The following is a 19,186-nucleotide window of genomic DNA, read 5'->3' on the forward strand; positions in this document are numbered from 1 at the left end:
GGGGGCTCCAAAATCACTGCAGATGGTGATTGCAGCCATGAAATTAAAAGATGCTTACTCCTTGGAAGAAAAGTTATGACCAACCTAGATAGCATATTAAAAAGCAGAGGCATTACTTTGCCAACAAAGGTCCGTCTAGTCAAGGCTATGGTTTTTCCAGTAGTCATGTATGGATGTAAGAGTTGGACTATAAAGAAAGCTGAGTGCAAAAGAATTGTGCTTTTGAATGTGGTGTTGGAGAAGACTCTTGAGAGTCCCTTGGACTGCAAGAAGATCTAACCAGTCCATCCTAAAGGAGATCAGTCCTGGGTGTTCATTGGAAGGACTGATGTTGAAGCTGAAACTCCAATACTTTGGCCACCTCATGTGAAGAGCTGACTCATTGGAAAAGACCCTGATGCTGGGAAAGATCGAGGGGAGGAGGAGAAGGGGACGACAGAAGATGAGATGGTTGGATGGCATCACTGACTCAATGGACATGAGTTTGGGTGAACTCCAGGAGTTGGTGATGGACAGGGAGGCCTGGCGTGCTGCAGTTCATGGGGTCGCAGAGTTGGACATGACTGAGTGACTGAACTTAAACTGAACTGAAAGTTGTTTTAAAAAATAAAGGAAGAAGGAGATTTTAAAATGACATTAGGTAATTCATACAGTCTCTTGGTAGACCAAAAACCCAGCTTGCTGAAACAATGCACAGCTAGGAACAACACCCAGAGAACAGGTACTGTTCCAGAGAAAAGACTCTGCCAGCCACTGCCGAGCCATAGGTAGAAATTCATGCCAATAGTGTTTGAGTGCCAGAATCTTAGTCACTGCCATGCCCCAGTGAGCTCAATGCCTGGGGCCACATCTGCTATAGGAGGCTGAATAATGACCCCAAAGCTATCATGTCCTAATCCCCAGAATTTATAACTGTTACCCTGTTTGGGGAAAAGGTCTTTACAGATGTGATTAAGGATTTTGAGATGGTGAGATTATCCTGAATTAGGTAGGCCCTACATGCCATCATATGTGTTCTTATAACAGAGAGACAGAGGGACTTCCCTGGTGGTCCAGTGGTGGAGAGTCCACCTGCAAATGCAGGGGACACAGGTTTGATCCCTGATTCAGGAAGATTCCACATGCTGCAGGGCAACTAAGCCTGTGAGCCGCTACTACTGAGACTGTGCTCTAGAGCCCTTTAGCCACAGCTACTGTGAGCCCCTCATGTCCTAGAGCCTGTGTTCTGCAACAAGAGAAGCCATTGCCTTGAGAAACCCATGGACCGCAACTAGAGAGTAGCCCCCACTCTTTGCAACTAGAGAAAGCCCGTGTGCAGCAAAGAAGACCCAGCACAGCCAAAAATCCAAAAAATTTTAATTAAAAAATTAAAAAAAAAAAGAAGATTTCATGCACACATACATACACACACACAGGAGAAAGGTTCATGAAGGTGAAGCAGAGAGTCAGAGATGCAGGCCTTGAAGACTGGTGTGATGTGACTACAAGCCAAGGAATACAGGCCACCCCTAGAAACTGGAAGAAGCAAAAAAGTCTTCTGTAGAGCCTCTGGAGGGAGCATGGCCCTGCTGACCTCTCAGTTTTGACCTAGTGATACTGATTTTAGGTATCTCCAGAACTTGGAGAGAATAAATTGTTGTTTTATGTTACCAGGTTTGTGGTTGGATTGTTCCAGCAGTGACGGGAAATTAACAACTGAGAACAAGTGGAGGCAGGGGAACAAGTGGAGGCCCACATACTGCTTATTTAAACATTTGAAAGTCATAACAGACTTTCTGGGGATTCCCTTATGTGCTTTTTATTTTTGCTTTTTCCTCTCTGCTTTTAATATTTTTTCTTTGTATTTAATTTTTGATAGTTTGACTGATATGTGTCTTGGCATATTTCTTCTTGGGTTTATCCCATATGGGACTCTGTGCTTCCTGGACTTGATTGACTATTTCCTCTCCCATGTTAGGTAAGTTTTTGACTATATACTCTTCAAATATTTTCTCTAATTCTTTCTCTTTCTCTTCTTCTTCTGGGACCCCTATAATTTGAATGCAGTGCATTGAATGTTGTCCCAGAGGTCTCTGAGACTACCGTCAGTTCTTTTTTCTTTTTTCTGTTTCATGGCAGTTCCTTCTGTCATTCTATCTTCCAGCTCACTTATCTATTCCTCTGTCTCCTTTATTTTGCAATTGATTCCTTCTAGTGTATTTTTAAAGATATTTATTTACTTTTGACTGCACTGGGTCTTATTGCTGCTCCGGGGCTTTCTCTAGTTGTGGTAAGCTAGTTGCTAGTTATACTCTGTAGTTGCCATGTGCAGGCTTCTCATTGCAGTGGCTCCTCTTGTTGCACTGGCTCTAGGGTGCACTGGCTTCTGTAGTTGTGGTGCGTGGGCTCAGTAGTTGTGGCACCCAGGCTCTAGAGTGCTGGCATCAGTACTTGTGGCCCACAGGTTTAGATGCCCTGTGGCATGTGAGATCTTCCTGGACCAGGGATTGAACCCATGTCTCCTTCATTGGCAAGCAGATTCTTAACCACTGGACCACGAGGGAAGTCCCTGAGCCTTTAAAAGTAGGGAATTTCCTTTGGCTGGTCCCAGAAGAGAGGTCAGAGATTTGAGGCATGAAAACATTGTGCCATCACTGGCTTGAAGATAGAGGGGAGCCACACGATAAAAAATGCAAGTGGTCTCTAGGATCTGAGAGTGGCCCCTGGCTAGCAGAGCTCTGAGTCCCATGATGGCACAGAATTGAACTCTACCAACAGGGAGAATGAGCTTGGAAGTGAATTTTCCCCTGAGTCCCAAAGTGAGAACTCAGCACAGCAAAACACTCTGATTTCAACCTTGTGAGACCCTGAGCAGAGAACCCAGCCACGCCAGGCCCAAACTACTGACCTACAGAACTGTGAGCTAATAAGTGGCAGTATTTTAGGTGAGTTTGTAGTAATTTGTTATGCAGCAATAGAAAACTAATACAGTCCCACAGGCTCCTTACTCCATAGGGAAGCTCACAGCTAGCAGAGGGCCAGGGTGGGATCTCTAAACATGGGGTCCAGGAAGTGGCCCCTATGGTGTCGGTCAAGGCTGGTATCAGCCCCATACATTCCTTCAGATGAAGTCTGCTCATGCTCACCACCCCATGTTATTTCCTGTGTACCGAACCACTGTTGCATGGTGCATATGTTTGAAAAGCTTGGGTCTCATGCCTGTGTCCTAGCTGCAAGGGAAGCTGGGAAATTAAGTTGTGACATACAGTCAAGAGGTGGAATCCATTACCTGGGAATTTCCCAGTAGTTACGCTGTTCAAATCATGGTTACACATTATGAGGACCAATTCTGTAGGGTTATTTACAAGGATCAAACAGGCTAATACATGTCATAAGCTAAGAACAGAATCTGGCCCATGCTAAGCACTCAGTAGTACTCAATAGATGTTGCCATATTGAAAGTAGAACGCTTCCTTTAAAATGAAATTATGAACCCTCAGTATGAACTCTGAATCTATAAAACCCTTAATGTTTCCTTTATGGTTGGAATTTGTCATAATAAAATGTTGACAGTGGGGTAGGAAAGACTCTTCTTCCCTTCTCAGTGTCCTCAGGATGAAGTTCAAGCCTGTTCCCAGTTGGATTCCTGCTGGCTTCTCTAGTTCCACTTCTCTGGCATTTTGCACACCAGTCAGTTGACATGTGTAGTAGTGTGAATAATCTATGTAATCTGGTCCTTGCTCTTCCCAGCATGGTGCTCAAAACCCAGGGGGGCTGGGAGAGCTCTACCCTGGTGGGAAGCGGGGCTCGAGTGTGGTGCCCAGAAGCCTGTCGGTACATGATAGCCGGTCCACAGAGAGGCCTCTGCCATTCTGCACTGAAATAAGAAAACCAGGACAACAGGACAAGCTCTTCATAAAGTGAAAATCATTCACTTAAAAAGACCATCTTTTTTTTTTTTTAAAGACTCTGTGCTTCTAGCTTTTTCAATGTTTTGGTTTAGACATTAGTGAAGGGAAGCTGAAATATGGTAGTAGTCGAGGTGTTTTAATAGTTTAACATAGTTAACAATGTTGCGTTAGTTGGCAATCTAGCCTCTTCTTGGTCTTTTATGTTGATAAAAGGCATCATCATCCACCAATGAACCTAGATTCATCTTTGCCTTCTAGAAAATCTGTCAGTTCCACCTCTAAAACATAGCCTGTTTGCTCACTTCTCTCCAGCTGCACTGCCCCATTCTAGTCCAAGTCACCACCTTCTCTCCTCTGGGTGGCTCCAACAGCCTTCTTACTGGTCCCATCACTGCCCCTTTTGCCCCCCAACAATCTACAGTCTGCACAGTGGCCTGACAGTGCTTTTAAAAGCGTGAATCAAATGGTTTCACTCCCTTGTATAAAACTTTCTAGTGGCTTCCCATGGCATTGAGAAACAAATCCCAACCCTGGCCCCTGCCTACCTTTGTCCTCAGCTCCTGCTCCTTCCTTCTCACTCACCAGGTTCTGGAACACGCTGACCCTCTGACTGTTCCTCTTTTTTGCTTCCATTCATTTGTGTTTGCTGGTCTCTTGGCCTCATATATAAGGTGGCTCAATTCTTCTCCTGGAGGGGGTCTCCTCCTGAAGTAGGTCTTCTCTGGGCCTTCCCATCTCTGTTTCATCACCCAGGAGCCCAGGGTGGGTTGAGAACATGGCAGATATCTTATGTTTCTGTCGCCCTCAAGTGGCAGGGGCCATGCCTGAGTTGGATTTGCCGCTCTCTGGCCTCTGGTGACTCTTTCCATTTAACAAGAGGAAATCCAGCCACACAAGTGTGTGGTCACCCTCCAGTAATGGGCAGCCAGCCAGGAGCTACATTTAATGATTGCAAATTAGCACAACAGCACCATCTCCATGGTGACAGACAGCCTAAGGCTGTGCAGGACAATGTTGCTTTTGCTACTGGCCTGGGCAGAGGCTAACTTGAGGGAGAAGAAGCAGTGGTGAGTAGAGTTTGTTCTCCTGTTTCTCTCTCAACCTTCCCTGCTCTTCTGTATTTATTGGAAAAGCTTCTGAGAGGACTAGTCTCTAGTGAAGAGGGATATCTTCCCAAGAAAACACCAATATCTTTTACTTCTCAGCTTTAAATCTTCCTATGACTTCGCAACTCATTCAGAATAAAATCCAAATAACTCAGAGTGGGCCTTCAAGGACTTGAATGATCTGTCCTCCCATTTCCACCCAGGTTACCTCTCCTTCAATGTGTTGTTCACTCTGCTTCTACCACTCTGACCTCCTTGCTTTTCTTTGAATACCCTATCAAGTCCTCATCTCAGGGCCTTTGCACTTCCTATTCCCTCGATCAGAAACACTCTTCTTCCAGATATTTCGTGACTTGTTCCCTTTCTTTGGGCAGATCTCAGCCCATATTCCTCTATCAGACATATGCTCATTCTCTGTCCTCTTCCCTAATTTATTATTCTTCATAGCACTTAACACCATCAGACATTTTATTATGTTTCTGCATTTTCATATCATGTCTCTTTCCTCCATTAGAATATAATGCAATGAGTTGCCAGAACTTTGTTTCACTGTTATTAATATAATCTCTATTATATTAATATTAACAGAGTCTGACTCATAGTAGATACTCTAAAATTTGGGGAATGGGGACTTTTCTGGTGGGCCAGTGGCTAGGACTCTGTGCTCCAAATGGAGGGGGCCCAGGTTCAATCCCTGGTTGGGGAACTAGATCCCACATGCCGCAACTGAGAGTTTGCACGCTGCAAGTAAAGATCCCGCATGCCACAACTAAGACCTGATGCAGCCACATAAATAAATATACAAAATAAATAAATAAATAAATATACAAAATAAAATAATAACATTGAGGGAATGAATAAACAATGGAGAAAGACAAAATGATGGGATGCTCATCCCAGCCTCCATCATCATCCTTCACTTGCCCTGGTCAACTCAGAAAGACAAAGAAGAGCCTGGTGAAAAGGAAGAATGATTGGCTAAATATTGAGGAGACCTAGTGCCTGGGCTTTCAAAGTCTGACAGATAAGTACTTTAGCAGTATGGTTTGTGGGTTAAGGACGTTGGTTTTGGACTGAAATGTGGCTTAGACGGTAAAGTGTCCGCCTACAATGTGGGAGACCTGGGTTCAATCCCTGGGTCAGGAAGATCTCCTGGAGAAGGAAATGGCAACCCACTCCAGTATTCTTGCCTGGAAAATCCCATGGACAGAGGAGCCTGGAGTTCATGGGGTCGCAAAGAGTTGGACACGACTAAGTGACTTCACTCACTCACTTTCTAACTGGATGACTTTTAATAATGTAACTCTATCTTTCATAGCTTCCATTTCCTTATCTGTGAAATAATGAAGAGAATACTTAAGTCCCAGCACATCAAATGAGATGATATAAATAAAGCTAACAGTAGAAAGAAGTTATCTTTATTGTCATTCAGGTGTTTGAATCTCAGTTTTCCTGGAGTGTAGTCATCATTATCCCATTCTTCCCATCTCATTGAGGCCAGAAGATGAAACAGAGTATGTCTTGGAAAACCAGGAGCTGATTCTCAGAGGCACTTTCTGTTGAGAATACCAATGTCCCAGCCTTGACAATAATTTGGGGTAGAGTCTCCACAGGCCAGGTGCTGGGTTGAGACAAGCCAGGGATAGACCTGTAGCCTTCAGAAGTCCCTGGAATTCCTGGCTTTTGGAAAGACTTGTAGTGGCTCTTTGGTTTTTGTCTGTCTCTTCCTTCCACCCACTTTTCCTACTTCCTTTGGGATCCCCTGGAGTAGAAAATGGTAACCCACTGCAGTATTCTTGCTTGGAAAATTCCATGGACAGAGAAGCCTGGCGGGCTATAGTTCATAAGGTCGCAGAGAGTCAGACATGACTGAAGCAATTGAGCATAGCACAGCACAACCAATCAGAGTCTTTTCAGTGAATTTTTTGCCAGAGCTATCAGAAAAGACTTGTTTGTTCCTCTGGGATTGCTAAAAGGGGAGGATGTGGGGATTTGAATGTGACATCTAGCTACATAGAGAGCCTATTCAAGAAACAGAGCCAAGATGTGGGGAGAGAAATATAAATGAGGGGAAAAAAGTGTGTGGAGAGAGACCCAGCCCCCACAGTTTCACAAAGCTTGAACTTTTATAACCATCCATGTCTGAGAACAGCTCCGTCTCTTCCACTGCCCAGTTACGTGAGAATAAATCCCCCTATGTGCCTTGGTGGCTAACATGGCTTAGGTTTCTGTCACTTAGTAGCCGAACAATTCCGCCTAACACAGTCCTATTCAGTATCCTCTTCACGCACTCCTGGAGCCCTGGAGTCTGGAGCTACATGATCTTGCCTGTAGCTACAGCCTTTGCCTTTGATTCTAAATCTGAACCCAGTTGCGAGGGACTGTGAGATGCTGATCAGCCTCTTGTCTTATTTCCTCTATTGCCTGCCTTGTACCTCCCTGTCTTCTTTCATTATCCTGACCCTGCCTTTTCAGCCAGTGTGTAGACAGCCTCTGAACCCAGGACCCCATGACCAGAATCCTCCCCCTGTTGCTATATATATCCTGAGTATTACCTAAAGCTGTCTGGATTTCCGCCTCTGGTCCACATCAGTCCTATTTGATGTCAACTACCTCCCCCCAATCCCTGTGCATCGTGGGTCTACCCATTTCACAGATGGCCTAGCTGCAGTTATATCAGCTTGAGGCCTCACAGTACATTGTAAGGCAGCATTTTCCAAGCTGTGTTCTATGGCAGGGGTCCCCAAACTCTGGGCCACTGACCCATACTTGCCGCGGCCTTCGGAAGCAGGCCGCACAGCAGGAGGTGAGCTGTGGGCCATTGAAGGAAGCTTCATCTGCTGTTCTCCATAGCTTGCATTACCACCTGAAACACAGCCTCCCACCCCGCACACCCCCCCCCCATCCATGGGAAAACTGTCTTTCACAAAACGAGTCCCTGTGCCAAAAAGGTTGGAGACCAGTGTTCTATGGGACTTCATTCAGTGGGATGTAAATAACTATACGGTTAACATAGACGGGGGAGAAAGCAAAGCTGGAAATACTTTTTCTTCAGTTTTATATTTTAAAATATAAACAGTGGAGAAGCATTTTGTGTAGGGGTTATCTTGTAAAGTCATCACTTAAGGTAAAACTTGTGTCTTGTTAAAGTTGCCTATGTTTTAAATCCTTGAATTGTTCACTGCTATTGCTGCTGCTGCTGAGTCACTTCAGTCGTGTCCAACTCTGTGTGACCCTATGAACTGCAGCCCACCAGGCTTCTCTGTCCATGGGATTCTCTAGGCAAGGGTATTGGAGTGGGTTGCTGTGCCCTCCTGCAGGGGATCTTCCCAACCCAGCGATCAAACCTGGGTCTCCTGCGTTTCAGGCAGATTCTTTACCACTGAGCCACCAGGTAAGACCCTAAATTGTCCACAAAGCATAGCAAACAGATCTTCACTTCCCCACGAGTTCATCAGAGCCAGTTTTCCCTTCAGCTCTGGAACAAGCTGCTGTTTTTCCAGTTTTGCTCTCGGTGAAGGAGTTGGCTTATTTTAGGGGATATTTTGGGTGGAAAACATTCACAGGTAGAGTGGCAAGATGCTCACTTATGAGAAGTATGTGGGAACAGAGACTGAGGGAACCCCATCGCGAGGTTAGTCCTGGGCACCCAATTGTTGAATCATTGCACTGTTTAAATTGTGCTGTCTCCACAGATGTATAGAACAGTCTTTTGGACTCCGTGGGAGAAGGTGAGGGTGGGATGATCTGAGAGAATAGCACTGAAACATTTATATTATCATATGTGAAACAGATCACCAGTCCAGGTTCGATGCATGAGACAGGGTGCTCAGGGCTGGTGCACTGGGATGAACCAGAGGGATGGGATGGGGAAGGAGGTGGGAGGGAGGGTCAGGATGGGGAACACATGTACACCCATGGCTGATTCATGTCAATGTATAGCAAAAACCACCACAATACTGTAAAGTAATTAGCCTCCAATTGAAATAAATAAATTTAAAAAATAAATAAATTATGCTCTCTCTCCATGCTCCTGTGGATCATGTACAGCTGAACTTGAGGGACTTAAATGCTCTTAAGATAAAATTCCACCATATGAAAGAAAAATATTTATCATTGTAAGATGTTCATATAATAATCTGTTCTTATATATACAATAATCTGCTTTTAAGACGTTGTGTGCTAGACCCAAGAATATGGGAAACCACATCACAGTGTGGAACTGTGATACGTGATCTATGTATTGACTCATAAGGGAGCATTTGCTAACTATGTTCTTTATTATCTGTTCAGTGATATCTGGTCTAAGTAATATGTTTTATTTTAGAATTTTAACATACATGCTTATTATTTGCCTGGAAAGCCCCATGGACAGAGGAGCCTGGTAGGCTGCAGTCCACGGGGTCTCGAAGAGTCGGACACCACTGAGCGACTTCACTTTCACTTTTCACTTTCATGCATTGGAGAAGGAAAGGGCAACCCATTCCAATATTCTTGCCTGGAGAATCCCAGGGATAGGGGAGCCTGGTGGGCTGCCGTCTATGGAGTCGCACAGAGTCGGACATGACTGAAGCGACTTAGCAGCAGCAGCAGCAGCAGCTTATTCTTTATTGAATAGTAAACATATGACTCAAATAATGATAATCCTGGTAATATTATTAAGAAGAAGAACTAACACTTTGGCCTGGCCATATGTTGAGTATTTTTCACAGCCGTTTTACATTTTATTAATTCTTTTCATTCTCACAACCATTATCCCCATTTTACAGATGAGGAATCAGACTCAAAAAAGTGAAGGATATTTGAATCCACATTTCCAGATCTCAAATCCAAGCATGGGCATGGTTACTTTAAAAGTCAAAGGAGAGAGCGTTTGTGAAAGTACCTATTATATTCAAAAAGATTATTTTTAAAAAAGAGCTATCATTTGTGAAGCTCTTACCCTGTGCTAGGCATCGATAAGGGCTTGTCAGGCCTTTTCTCGTGTGATTATCACAACAGTGCTATGCACAGATGCAGAAACTGAGGCTCTGAGAGGTTAAGTGACTTAGTCAAGGAAACTTAGCCAGGCTTATGAAGTAAGTTGCTTTAACCTTTAACTGGTAAACTGCATTGTCTCCCTAATAGATTCAAGTTATCATCATCACCACCATCATCACAGAGAGCAAGGGGGCTTTAGCCATTAGGGAACTGTGAGTCAAAAATCAAAGTGAAAACTTCACTGGTGACACAGTGGATAAGAATCTGCCTGCCAATGCCGGGGACATGGTTCAATCACTAGTCTGGGAAGATTCCACATGCCGCGGAGCAACTAAGCCAGTGGGCCACAACTGCTGAGCCCACGAGCCACAATTGCTGAAGCCCATGAGCTTGTGCTCTGCAACAATAGAAGCCAGTGCAGTAAGAAAGCCTGCACGCAGCCATGGAGACCCAGCACAACCAAAAATAACAATAAAATAAATTATTTTTAAAAATCACAATGAGTTAATAACTCACTAGGATGCCTATGCTCCAAAAGACAGACACTATCAAGTAATGATGAGGATGTGGGGAAAATGGAACATACATTGTTGGTGGGAATACGAAATGGTGCAGCTGCTGTGAAGCACAACTGGGTAGTTTCTCCAAAGGTTAAAAATAGAGTTTACCGAAAGTGCAAGTGAAGTTGCTCAGTTGTGTCCGACTCTTTGCGACCTCATGGACACCAGGCTCCTCCGTCCGTGGGATTTTCTAGGCAAGAGTACTGGAGTGGGTTGCCATTTCCTTCTCCAGGGATTGAACCTAGGTCTCCCGCATTGTAGACAGATGCTTTACCGTCTGAGCCACCAGGGAAGTAAAGGATCCATCAATTCCATTCATAGGTACATACCCAAGAAAACTGAAGACATGTTCATACACAAACATTCATAGCAGCATCATTCATCATAGCCTGAAACTGGAAACAACCCAGATTTCCACCCCACAGTGGTATATCCATATAATGAAGTATTACTCAGCCAAAAAAGGGAATGCAGTAAAGATACATGTTCCAGCATGGATGAACCTTGAAAACACGATGCTAAGTAGAAGAAGCCAGACACAGACGACCATATATTGCATGATTCCATTTATATGAAATATCCAGAATAGACAGATCCATAGAGACTGAAAATACAATAGTGGGTGCTTAGAGCTGCAGGGAAATAGATGGATGAAAGTGATGGTTAAGGGATGTGGGAGTGGTTTTTTTGAAGTGATGAAAATATTCTGAAATTGATTATGGTGATGGTTGCACAACTCTGACTATACTAAGAACTACTGAATCATATATACACTTTAAATGAGTGACTTGTTTGGTATGTGAATTCTACCTCAATAAGATGTTTTTTTAAAAAAATCAAAGAAGGTCTTCTTGACCCCTGGGAGGGCCTAAAGTGAATTTAGGTCTGATCCTATTCCTCCCTGGAGTGGTGATGACTCACATAGATGCCAGCCTTATACCAGGCGCACCCTGAATCCTTGATTCCTCTGCTGGAATCCAGGGTGTTGCCCTGCATTTTCCCACCTTTCCCGGCCATGCCCTGGCCCAGCTTGCCCCAGCAGGCCTGGGTTAGAACCCAAAGTGTCACCCTCCCTTCCCGTGGCTTTTTCTTGCAGCTGACTAGCACTGCTTCCTCCTGCCTGCTGCTTCCTCCCTCAACTCCCACTCCTCCCCAGCTGGCTGTCAGCCTCACATCTCAGATTTTAAAACCTCAAGGAATTCAGGATGTGCCCCAGAAGCTGAACCTTGAGGTTTTCTGTGCTGCCAGCCACTGCAGAGACTTAGGGTCATCCCACACCCTACTTACCCAATGTAAGAAAAGAGCACCACGTGGAAGAACCATTTAATGGTGCCATAAGTCTTGCTTTGGATCCAGATGATTTTGTTTGTCTCATACTGGAAAACATCATTCCAGCTGCAGCAGGCTGTCATGGTGAGAGGCTTGCTCTCCACTTAGGGCTGGACCAGAGCTCAACCCTCCCAGTCCGGCCACAGCAGACCCTCCAGGACAAGGAGAGTGAAATGTCCGGATTCTTAGCAGAAGGTTTTGAGTTCCTCCAATGACGGCAGAGAGGGGGCGGGTCCTGGCAATGGCCCCAGAAGTGTCAGGGAATAAACAAGTGAAGCCAAGTGCTACGGATGTCCACGCCCTATCTGGCCTCCCCCAGATGCCTACACAAAGATGGTGTTCAAAGGAAGGGCATTTTAAGAATTCTGCCTTATCCCCTTTTTCCTTTCACTATTTTTTGGCTCATTTCAGCTGGGTTAAAGGGACAGCCCTTTAAATGTCAGGAGACCCAGTGCTTCCACTGTGCCTTAGTAAAGAGCCCAGATCTTTCCATTGCCTCAAGGCCCACTCAGAGACAGATGAGTTCATTTCTAGAACCCTTTATTCAGCCCTAGATGTATGTGAATGCTGGATGAATGAGGTATCCCCATTCCTCACTCCCTCACATCTTCAAAACACTCTGTTCTGTTTTGCTGGGGGCTGGGTTTGGGAGAGGACTTTATTTCTATGGGGAATATTTCCTGCCAACCCTCTAGATCGACTTTCCACTCTGCTGTATGCCCTGGAGGTCAACCCATGACCTACCCAGTCAGCCTAAAAGAAACAAACCTGCCATCCAACAAAATTAGATTTATTAATCCATTCGATGAGGGCGTGCACATCATCAATCAAAGGGATGGAGTTCTCATCAGATTCTGGGAAAGGTGGAGTTTAGAGCAAATTCAAATGAAAGCAAGTTTCCCAGGTGGCTCAGTGGTAAAGAATCTGCCTGCCAATGCAGGAGCCACAGGGTTGATCCCTGGATTCCATAAGATCCCTGGAGAAGGGCATGGCAACCCACTCCAGTATTCTTGCCTGGAAAATCCCATGGACAGAGGAGCCTGGAGAGCTACAGCCTGTGGGGTTGCAAAGCGTTAGACGTGACTGAGCAACTGAGCACGAGCACGCACAAGTTTTCACAGGCTCAGAGCAAAGCAGGTTTCTATAAAACAACCAACTTCAGACCTGGATTTCAAAATGGACCCAGGGCCCTGTTTCCTCGGAAGCAATAAAGCTAAGATAGATGTCTATTGTTGTTTCCAGAAACACTTTATTGGAAGTTCTATACCTGAGCTGAAAATCAAGGCTGCCTTTCTGTGTCAAGATGACTTAGGTTCTCCAGGCAAAACAGGAACTTTCATCCTTTTTTATTAATATTTATTTATTTGGCTGTGTTGGGTCTCAGTTGCAGCACGCAGGATCTTCGTTGCATCATGGAGGATCTTTCATTGTGATGCATGGACTCTCTAAATGTGGTGCATGGGCTCTAGAGCACTCAGGCTCGCTTGCTGCAGTACACAGGCTTAGTTGCCCGGAGACGTGTGGGATCTTAGTTCCCCAGCCAGGGATCCAACCCACATCCCCTGCATTGCAAGGCAGATCCTTAACCTCTGGACCACCAGTGAACTCCCAGGAACATTTCATTCTTACTGATGTAATTTCAAATAGCAAAGTTTCTGATAGTCTGTGATTTTAGAGGATGACGTTTCTCATTGAATAACAAAGCAGCAGCCACTCACTCAAAGATGGGGAGTATTATTACCTTGTGCATGCTAAGTCGCTTCAGTCGTGTACGACTCTTTGCGACCCCATGGACTGTAGCCTGCCAGGCTCCTCTGTCCATGGAATTCTCCAGGCAGGAATACTGAAGTGGGTTGCCATTTCCTTCTCCATTATTACCTTGTAGCTATACAGAAATGCTGTTTCTTGTTCCCTTTGCAGTGGAATTTATCCATTTCTGCTCTTCCTGCCTGCTAAGTAGCCGGGCAGATTTTTACTTTTCCAATCTGAGCTGATTTTTACTTTCTCACCTGCTGTGTCAGGGACTCCCTTACCTCCCAGCTCCCAGTCCAGGAGGCAGGAGAACAGGAGGACAGTGAGGTTAGATATGTGTTTCCTTGGCTTCTCTCCACCCAACTGCACATGGTAGGGCTTCTGGGCACCACTCCCTCCTTTCCCCTTCAGGCTCAGATTTGATTGCCAGCCCTAGGGGGCTCACCATCCCTTACTGGTTTTTCTGAACTCTGCCCACACCTCCATAAATGGTCCCATCATTAGTTATCTTGCTGGAGTACACCATTGCTTTCCTGGCAGGACTCTGAATAATACAGTTATCTTCATCTGTGTGAAGAGGAGATCCACAGTAAAGCTTGATGGTTAGAGCACAGGTGCTGAGGGACGAGGGACTAATTGTCTAGCTTCTTTTTAAAATTAAAAATGTTTTTAAATTTGGCTGCTCTTGGTCTTGGGCTTCCTTGATAACTCAGTTGGTAAAGAATCTGCCTGCAACGCCTGAGACCCCAGTTCGATCCCTGGGTTGGGAATATCCCCTAGAGAAAGGAAGAGTACCCACTCCAGTATTCTGGCCTGGAGAATCCCAGGGACAGGGGAGCCTGGTGGGTTGCCATCTATGTGGTCGCACAGAGTCGGACATGACTGAAGCGATTTAGCAGCAGCAGCAGCAGTACCTCAAACTCTTGAATGAGCATTTAAATGCTCTCTTGACCCCATCCAACCACTGGGGAACCAGAAAATTCAGTCTCACTCTATATCCCTCATGTGCCCAGAAACAGAAGCAGAAATATTTAGTGAACAGTATTGATAACTTTTGCATCTTCTCTCTGGAAAATTTAATTCACACATATTGTTTTAAGAATCACCAAAAGCTAAAAAAAACGGGGGGCGGAAGGGTGAGAGGAGCAAATATGTCTACTATTTGTTTAACTCTGCGATATATAGCTAGAAACAGGTCCTCCTGCCTAACTTGGGGAGAGGCAGTGCAAATTTAAAATGTAGGTTCCCTTATTCAAAAATGAAGAATTTCAGGATGGCATCTGCAGGGCATCAATCCAAGCTCAGATCTGTTCTAAGCCTAGGTTCCTATGTGACTATACAGGTCTCATGTCCATGCAGTTGGCCATGTCTGAAACGATATGAGATGGTCTCCAGGGAGAGAATTGAGTATTAGTCCTTGTTGAGAGACTTACTTATTACCTTTCTGTGAAGTTTTCTCCACCCTATGTATGCATTACCTTACCAAAACAAAACAAAACGCTGACAGATTTTAAAAAGTTGTGTCTCCAGACCAAACCTGCCTTTGGAATTCCACATCTGTAGTCTATGAAACTCCAGATCCAAATATCCCACAGATCCTTCAAATCACAACTTCAAAATGGGATACTTTCCCATGAAATAATAGAGCAAATAAGGATTAATGAGCGTGGAGACAGTAGAGATGGGCTACAGTGGTCTGTTGCCTGGTGAAGTAGGAGCTTAAGTCTTGAATGGAACGGAGGCTGGAGGGCTTGGGTGAATTTCTCTTAGTCAAGGGTGTTTGTGTGTGTTCCTGGTTACAGAATCAGAAAATCAAATGACTTCCTTCAGAAAAAAAAAAGAAGGTTTTGTTGTTGTTGCTGTTGTTGTTTCTAGGAAAGACTGTTATCTCACAGAACTGAAATGCATAAAATGTGGCCCCAAATGGTGAGAACCCATCAGGAGAATAGGAAAAAAAATGTCCTGTGCTGAGGTTGCTCTTCCAATTTGTCTAAAGCTGTGAGGTTCCCTGCTCTGCATTTCTCTCTTTCCACCCACTGCATCTCTCTCTAAATGCTGGCCATCTCTGCTTCTCAGATGCTGTCATGGATAGAGGTCCACCATTCAAGTGATGGCTTCCCTGATAGTTCGTAAAGAATCTACCTGTAATGGATTGCAGGAGACCCCAGTTCGATTCCTGGATGGGGAAGATCCACTGGAGAAGGGATAGGCTACCCACTCAAGTTCTTGGGTTTCTCTTTTGGCTCAGCTAGTAAAGAATCCACCTGCAATGCGAGAGATCTGGGTTTGATCCATGGGTTGGGAAGATCCCTTGGAGAAGGGAAACGCTACCCACTCCAGTATTCTGGCCTGGAGATTTCCATGAACTGTATAGTCCATGGTGTTGCAAAGTCACTACTGAGTGACTTTAACTTTCACTTTCACATTCAAGTGAAAGCCCAGATGAGTGCCAACTCCAGAATTCCAGGGGAGTGAATCTTAGGGTATTGGCTACCTTCCCTTCTTTCGCTATGCCACTTCCCCACTCCCCTTCCTGGGCTCACATCCCACATAAGCTACTTTCACCCAGATTCTGTCTCAGGGTCTACTTTGGGAAAACCAGTCTATTTCACCCTTCTCTACTGTTGTTAAGGAGTCAGAAACTTATTCTGAGAGCAATAGGTCAATTTCTAAGCAGCGCTGTGACATGATCTTGTTTTCACTTTAGTAAAATCACCCTGGCTGCACTGTGGAAAGTGGATAGAAGGGGCAAGAGTGGAGGCAGGCATTCGACCCAGAGAGGGGGCATTGTGACATAGAGGGGGGCTGAGGACAGATCCCCAAAGAACCCAATACCATGGAGACTAAGCAGAGGCATCAGGGAAGGAGCGGAAGACCAAGGGCATGCGTGCACTCTGAAGGCAAGGAGAGAGTGGTTCACAAAGAAGTCAGTGGCCACAGGAGATATTAAGAGCAATTATAATGCTGCAGGATTAAAGGGCACTAGTTAGGAGGCTGACGCACAGAGTCGGACACGACTTAGCAGCAGCAGCAGCAGCAGTTAGGAGGCTGACAGGTAAATTAATGGAACAGAATAGAGTCAAGTATTAAACACAGGATAGGCAGGAACTTAGTGTATGATAAAAGCATTTACAATCAGAGGAGAAAGAAATTACTCAAAAATGTGATCTCAGAGCATTTGGCCAGCCATTTAGAGGAGGTCGGTGGTGGGAGAGGGATGTGGTATTCTAACCTTTCATATTAAAAAAGATGTTCAGCTGTTTGAAATGTGATAGAATCATCAAAAGTGAACAGAATCGGCTACACAAAAGAGATCATCAAGCCACCATTCTGTTCACGTTGCACACACTTTGTGTTATGGTAGAAATGCAAAGATAATTGGCTGATTGTTTTGTTTTTTGAAATAACTGATAACTACACTACACCGGTAGCCGGCTGGTGCTTGGTTATTTCTTTCACTCAAACTTTGCCTTGGTGTCAAGGCTAGCATGGATTTGCAATGATAATAGCTGATAAGATGATGATGCAAGCCTCTTACTCTCCTTCAGGAATGCATTGTTTTAGCCAAGATTCACAGTGGTTTCTTTCCTGGTAACTGGAGCTACTAAAAGCAGCAAATCAATATGATATTTATTTTACCTTTATTTCTCCATAGCGGTTTCCTGTGAACCTGCCTCTCTAACCCTCACTTCCTTCCTTCTTATCCCCCAGTTCATAATTCTCATAAGTTGGTCAAGAGTCTACTGCTCAGGGATGTCACAGAGTTAGGAGAAATCCTAGTGCCCTCTTATTCGACAATGTTTTTCTTTGAGTTACACTAAGTTGGTGTTGTCTAATACGGTGGCCAGGAGCCATGCATGGCTGTTTAAATTTAAATCAAAGGAAATTTAAAATTCAGTTCCTCAATCTCACCTGCCATAATTCAAGTGCTCAACAGCCACATGTGGCCAGTGGCTGCTATATTGAAAATGTAGAATGTTTCCGTTACTGTAAGGTTTTATTGGACCACACTGCTGACTAATCTGTGAAATAGAGGAGAAATTGATGTACAGTTGCAGGTAAGTGAGAAAGGTCAGGGCAGTCCCAGTCAGATGGCATCTATTTTTTGTGTGAAATAAGAGGCAGAGAGAATAGGATGTGAGAGAATGGGAGGCAGAGCGGTAAGAGGTTCTGTGAAATAGAAGAAGATTCAAAACAGTTGCTATGGTAACCAGGAGAAGAGAGCCAACAAGGAAAACAGGAATTCCAAGGTAATATTGAGAATCAAAGACTATGAATGTCTTATTGCAACAGTCTACATTGACTAAAATTATGATAAAGGCCTGGGGGCCTTCCCACCTACAGGATTCACCTCCCACATCCACACCCAGAGACCAACCAGTGCTTGCCAAGTGGCTCAGATAGTTTTAGAGTTTGTAATCATTGATATCTACTGCCTTTATTCTGGTCTTTGACATTTGTTCCAGAAACGTGAGCAAAGCTACATCTCTGCCTCTCCTTCCACCAAAGTCACCCTTCTGCTGGGGCTTGTATCCTTTGCTAGCCCCACAGTGCAGGGCAAGAAGCTTCCTCTTTTCCCCCTAACTCAACCAGAGCCCTAAGAATGACTTGGTTCACTCAATGTATTCTGGGTGTAATTCCTGTATCCTTCTCATGGGTGCTGGATTTCTTTTATCCTAAGATCTTCTCTCCCAACCAAATACACATGCTCTTCTTGGGAGCTTTTAAAATCCATTTCCTAGTCAAGAACTGGCCACTTCAGGGACTTCTTTGGTGGTCCAGTAGCTGCACCCAATGCAGGAGACCCAGGTTTGATCCCTGGTCAGGACACTAGATCCCACATGCTGCAACTAAGATCTGATGCAGCCAAGTAAATATATACATATATTTGATTTTAAGAGCTGCCCAATTCAGGTGATAACTGAGATGTTCTGTAAACCTAAACACAGAGGATAGGGAAAGGGTGGGGGAAACTGGCATTCTTCTAATGGTGGATGGGAGAGAGGTGTGTGGGGTTTCTTCAAGACCATGGCCCATTGTTTTCTCCATCAGTCTTAGCAGGACAGGTATGAACACAGTACAGAAGGATATGTACATTGATCCAAGGCTGATCTTTTGCTGGGAGTTAAAAATTATGTCATTTAAGGTGATTTTTATGTGAAATAAATAGAATGTTTGACTCAAACTGGCTTCATATGAAATAAATTATTATCTCATATAATAGGGTATTGAGAGGGAAGACAAATTTCAGAGTGGGTTGATTTTGTGGCTTGGCAACATCATCAAGGTTCTTTCTACATCTCTGCCCTACGATCTTTGTTGCTGGGTTAATTCTCAGAAGGGGCTTCCCTGGTGGGTCAGACGATAATGAGTCTGCCTGAAATGCAGGAGACCCTGGTTCGATCCCTGGGTTGCAAATATCCAATATCATCCCCTAGAGAAAGAGATGGCAACCCACTCCAGTATTCTTGCCTGGAGGATTCCAAGGACAGAAGAGCCTGGCTGGCTGTAGTCCATGGGGTCACAAAGAGTTGGACACAACTAAGCAACTAACAGGAGAAGGCAATGG

The 19,186-nt window shown here is 44.6% G+C and overlaps 2 protein-coding genes across 3 annotated transcripts in view; one reads left to right on the plus strand and one right to left on the minus strand.

The window, feature by feature from the left end:
- P2RX7 (purinergic receptor P2X, ligand-gated ion channel, 7) overlaps positions 1 to 12,156 on the minus strand; it is a 58,950-nt gene extending 46,794 nt beyond the window's left edge. The window contains exon 1 of the mRNA XM_010841353.1: positions 11,824 to 12,156. Coding sequence (XP_010839655.1) covers positions 11,824 to 11,948 — 125 coding nt within the window. The 5' untranslated portion in view covers positions 11,949 to 12,156. The remainder of the gene's footprint in view (positions 1 to 11,823) is intronic.
- Positions 1 to 19,186, plus strand: part of IFT81 (intraflagellar transport 81) — a 164,878-nt gene that overhangs the window by 4,211 nt on the left and 141,481 nt on the right. The gene's annotated exons all lie outside the window — the stretch shown is intronic.

The sequence above is a fragment of the Bison bison genome, unplaced genomic scaffold (assembly GCF_000754665.1).
Source record: "Bison bison bison isolate TAMUID 2011002044 unplaced genomic scaffold, Bison_UMD1.0 scf7180017864160, whole genome shotgun sequence".
Classification (NCBI taxonomy): Eukaryota; Metazoa; Chordata; class Mammalia; order Artiodactyla; family Bovidae; genus Bison; species Bison bison.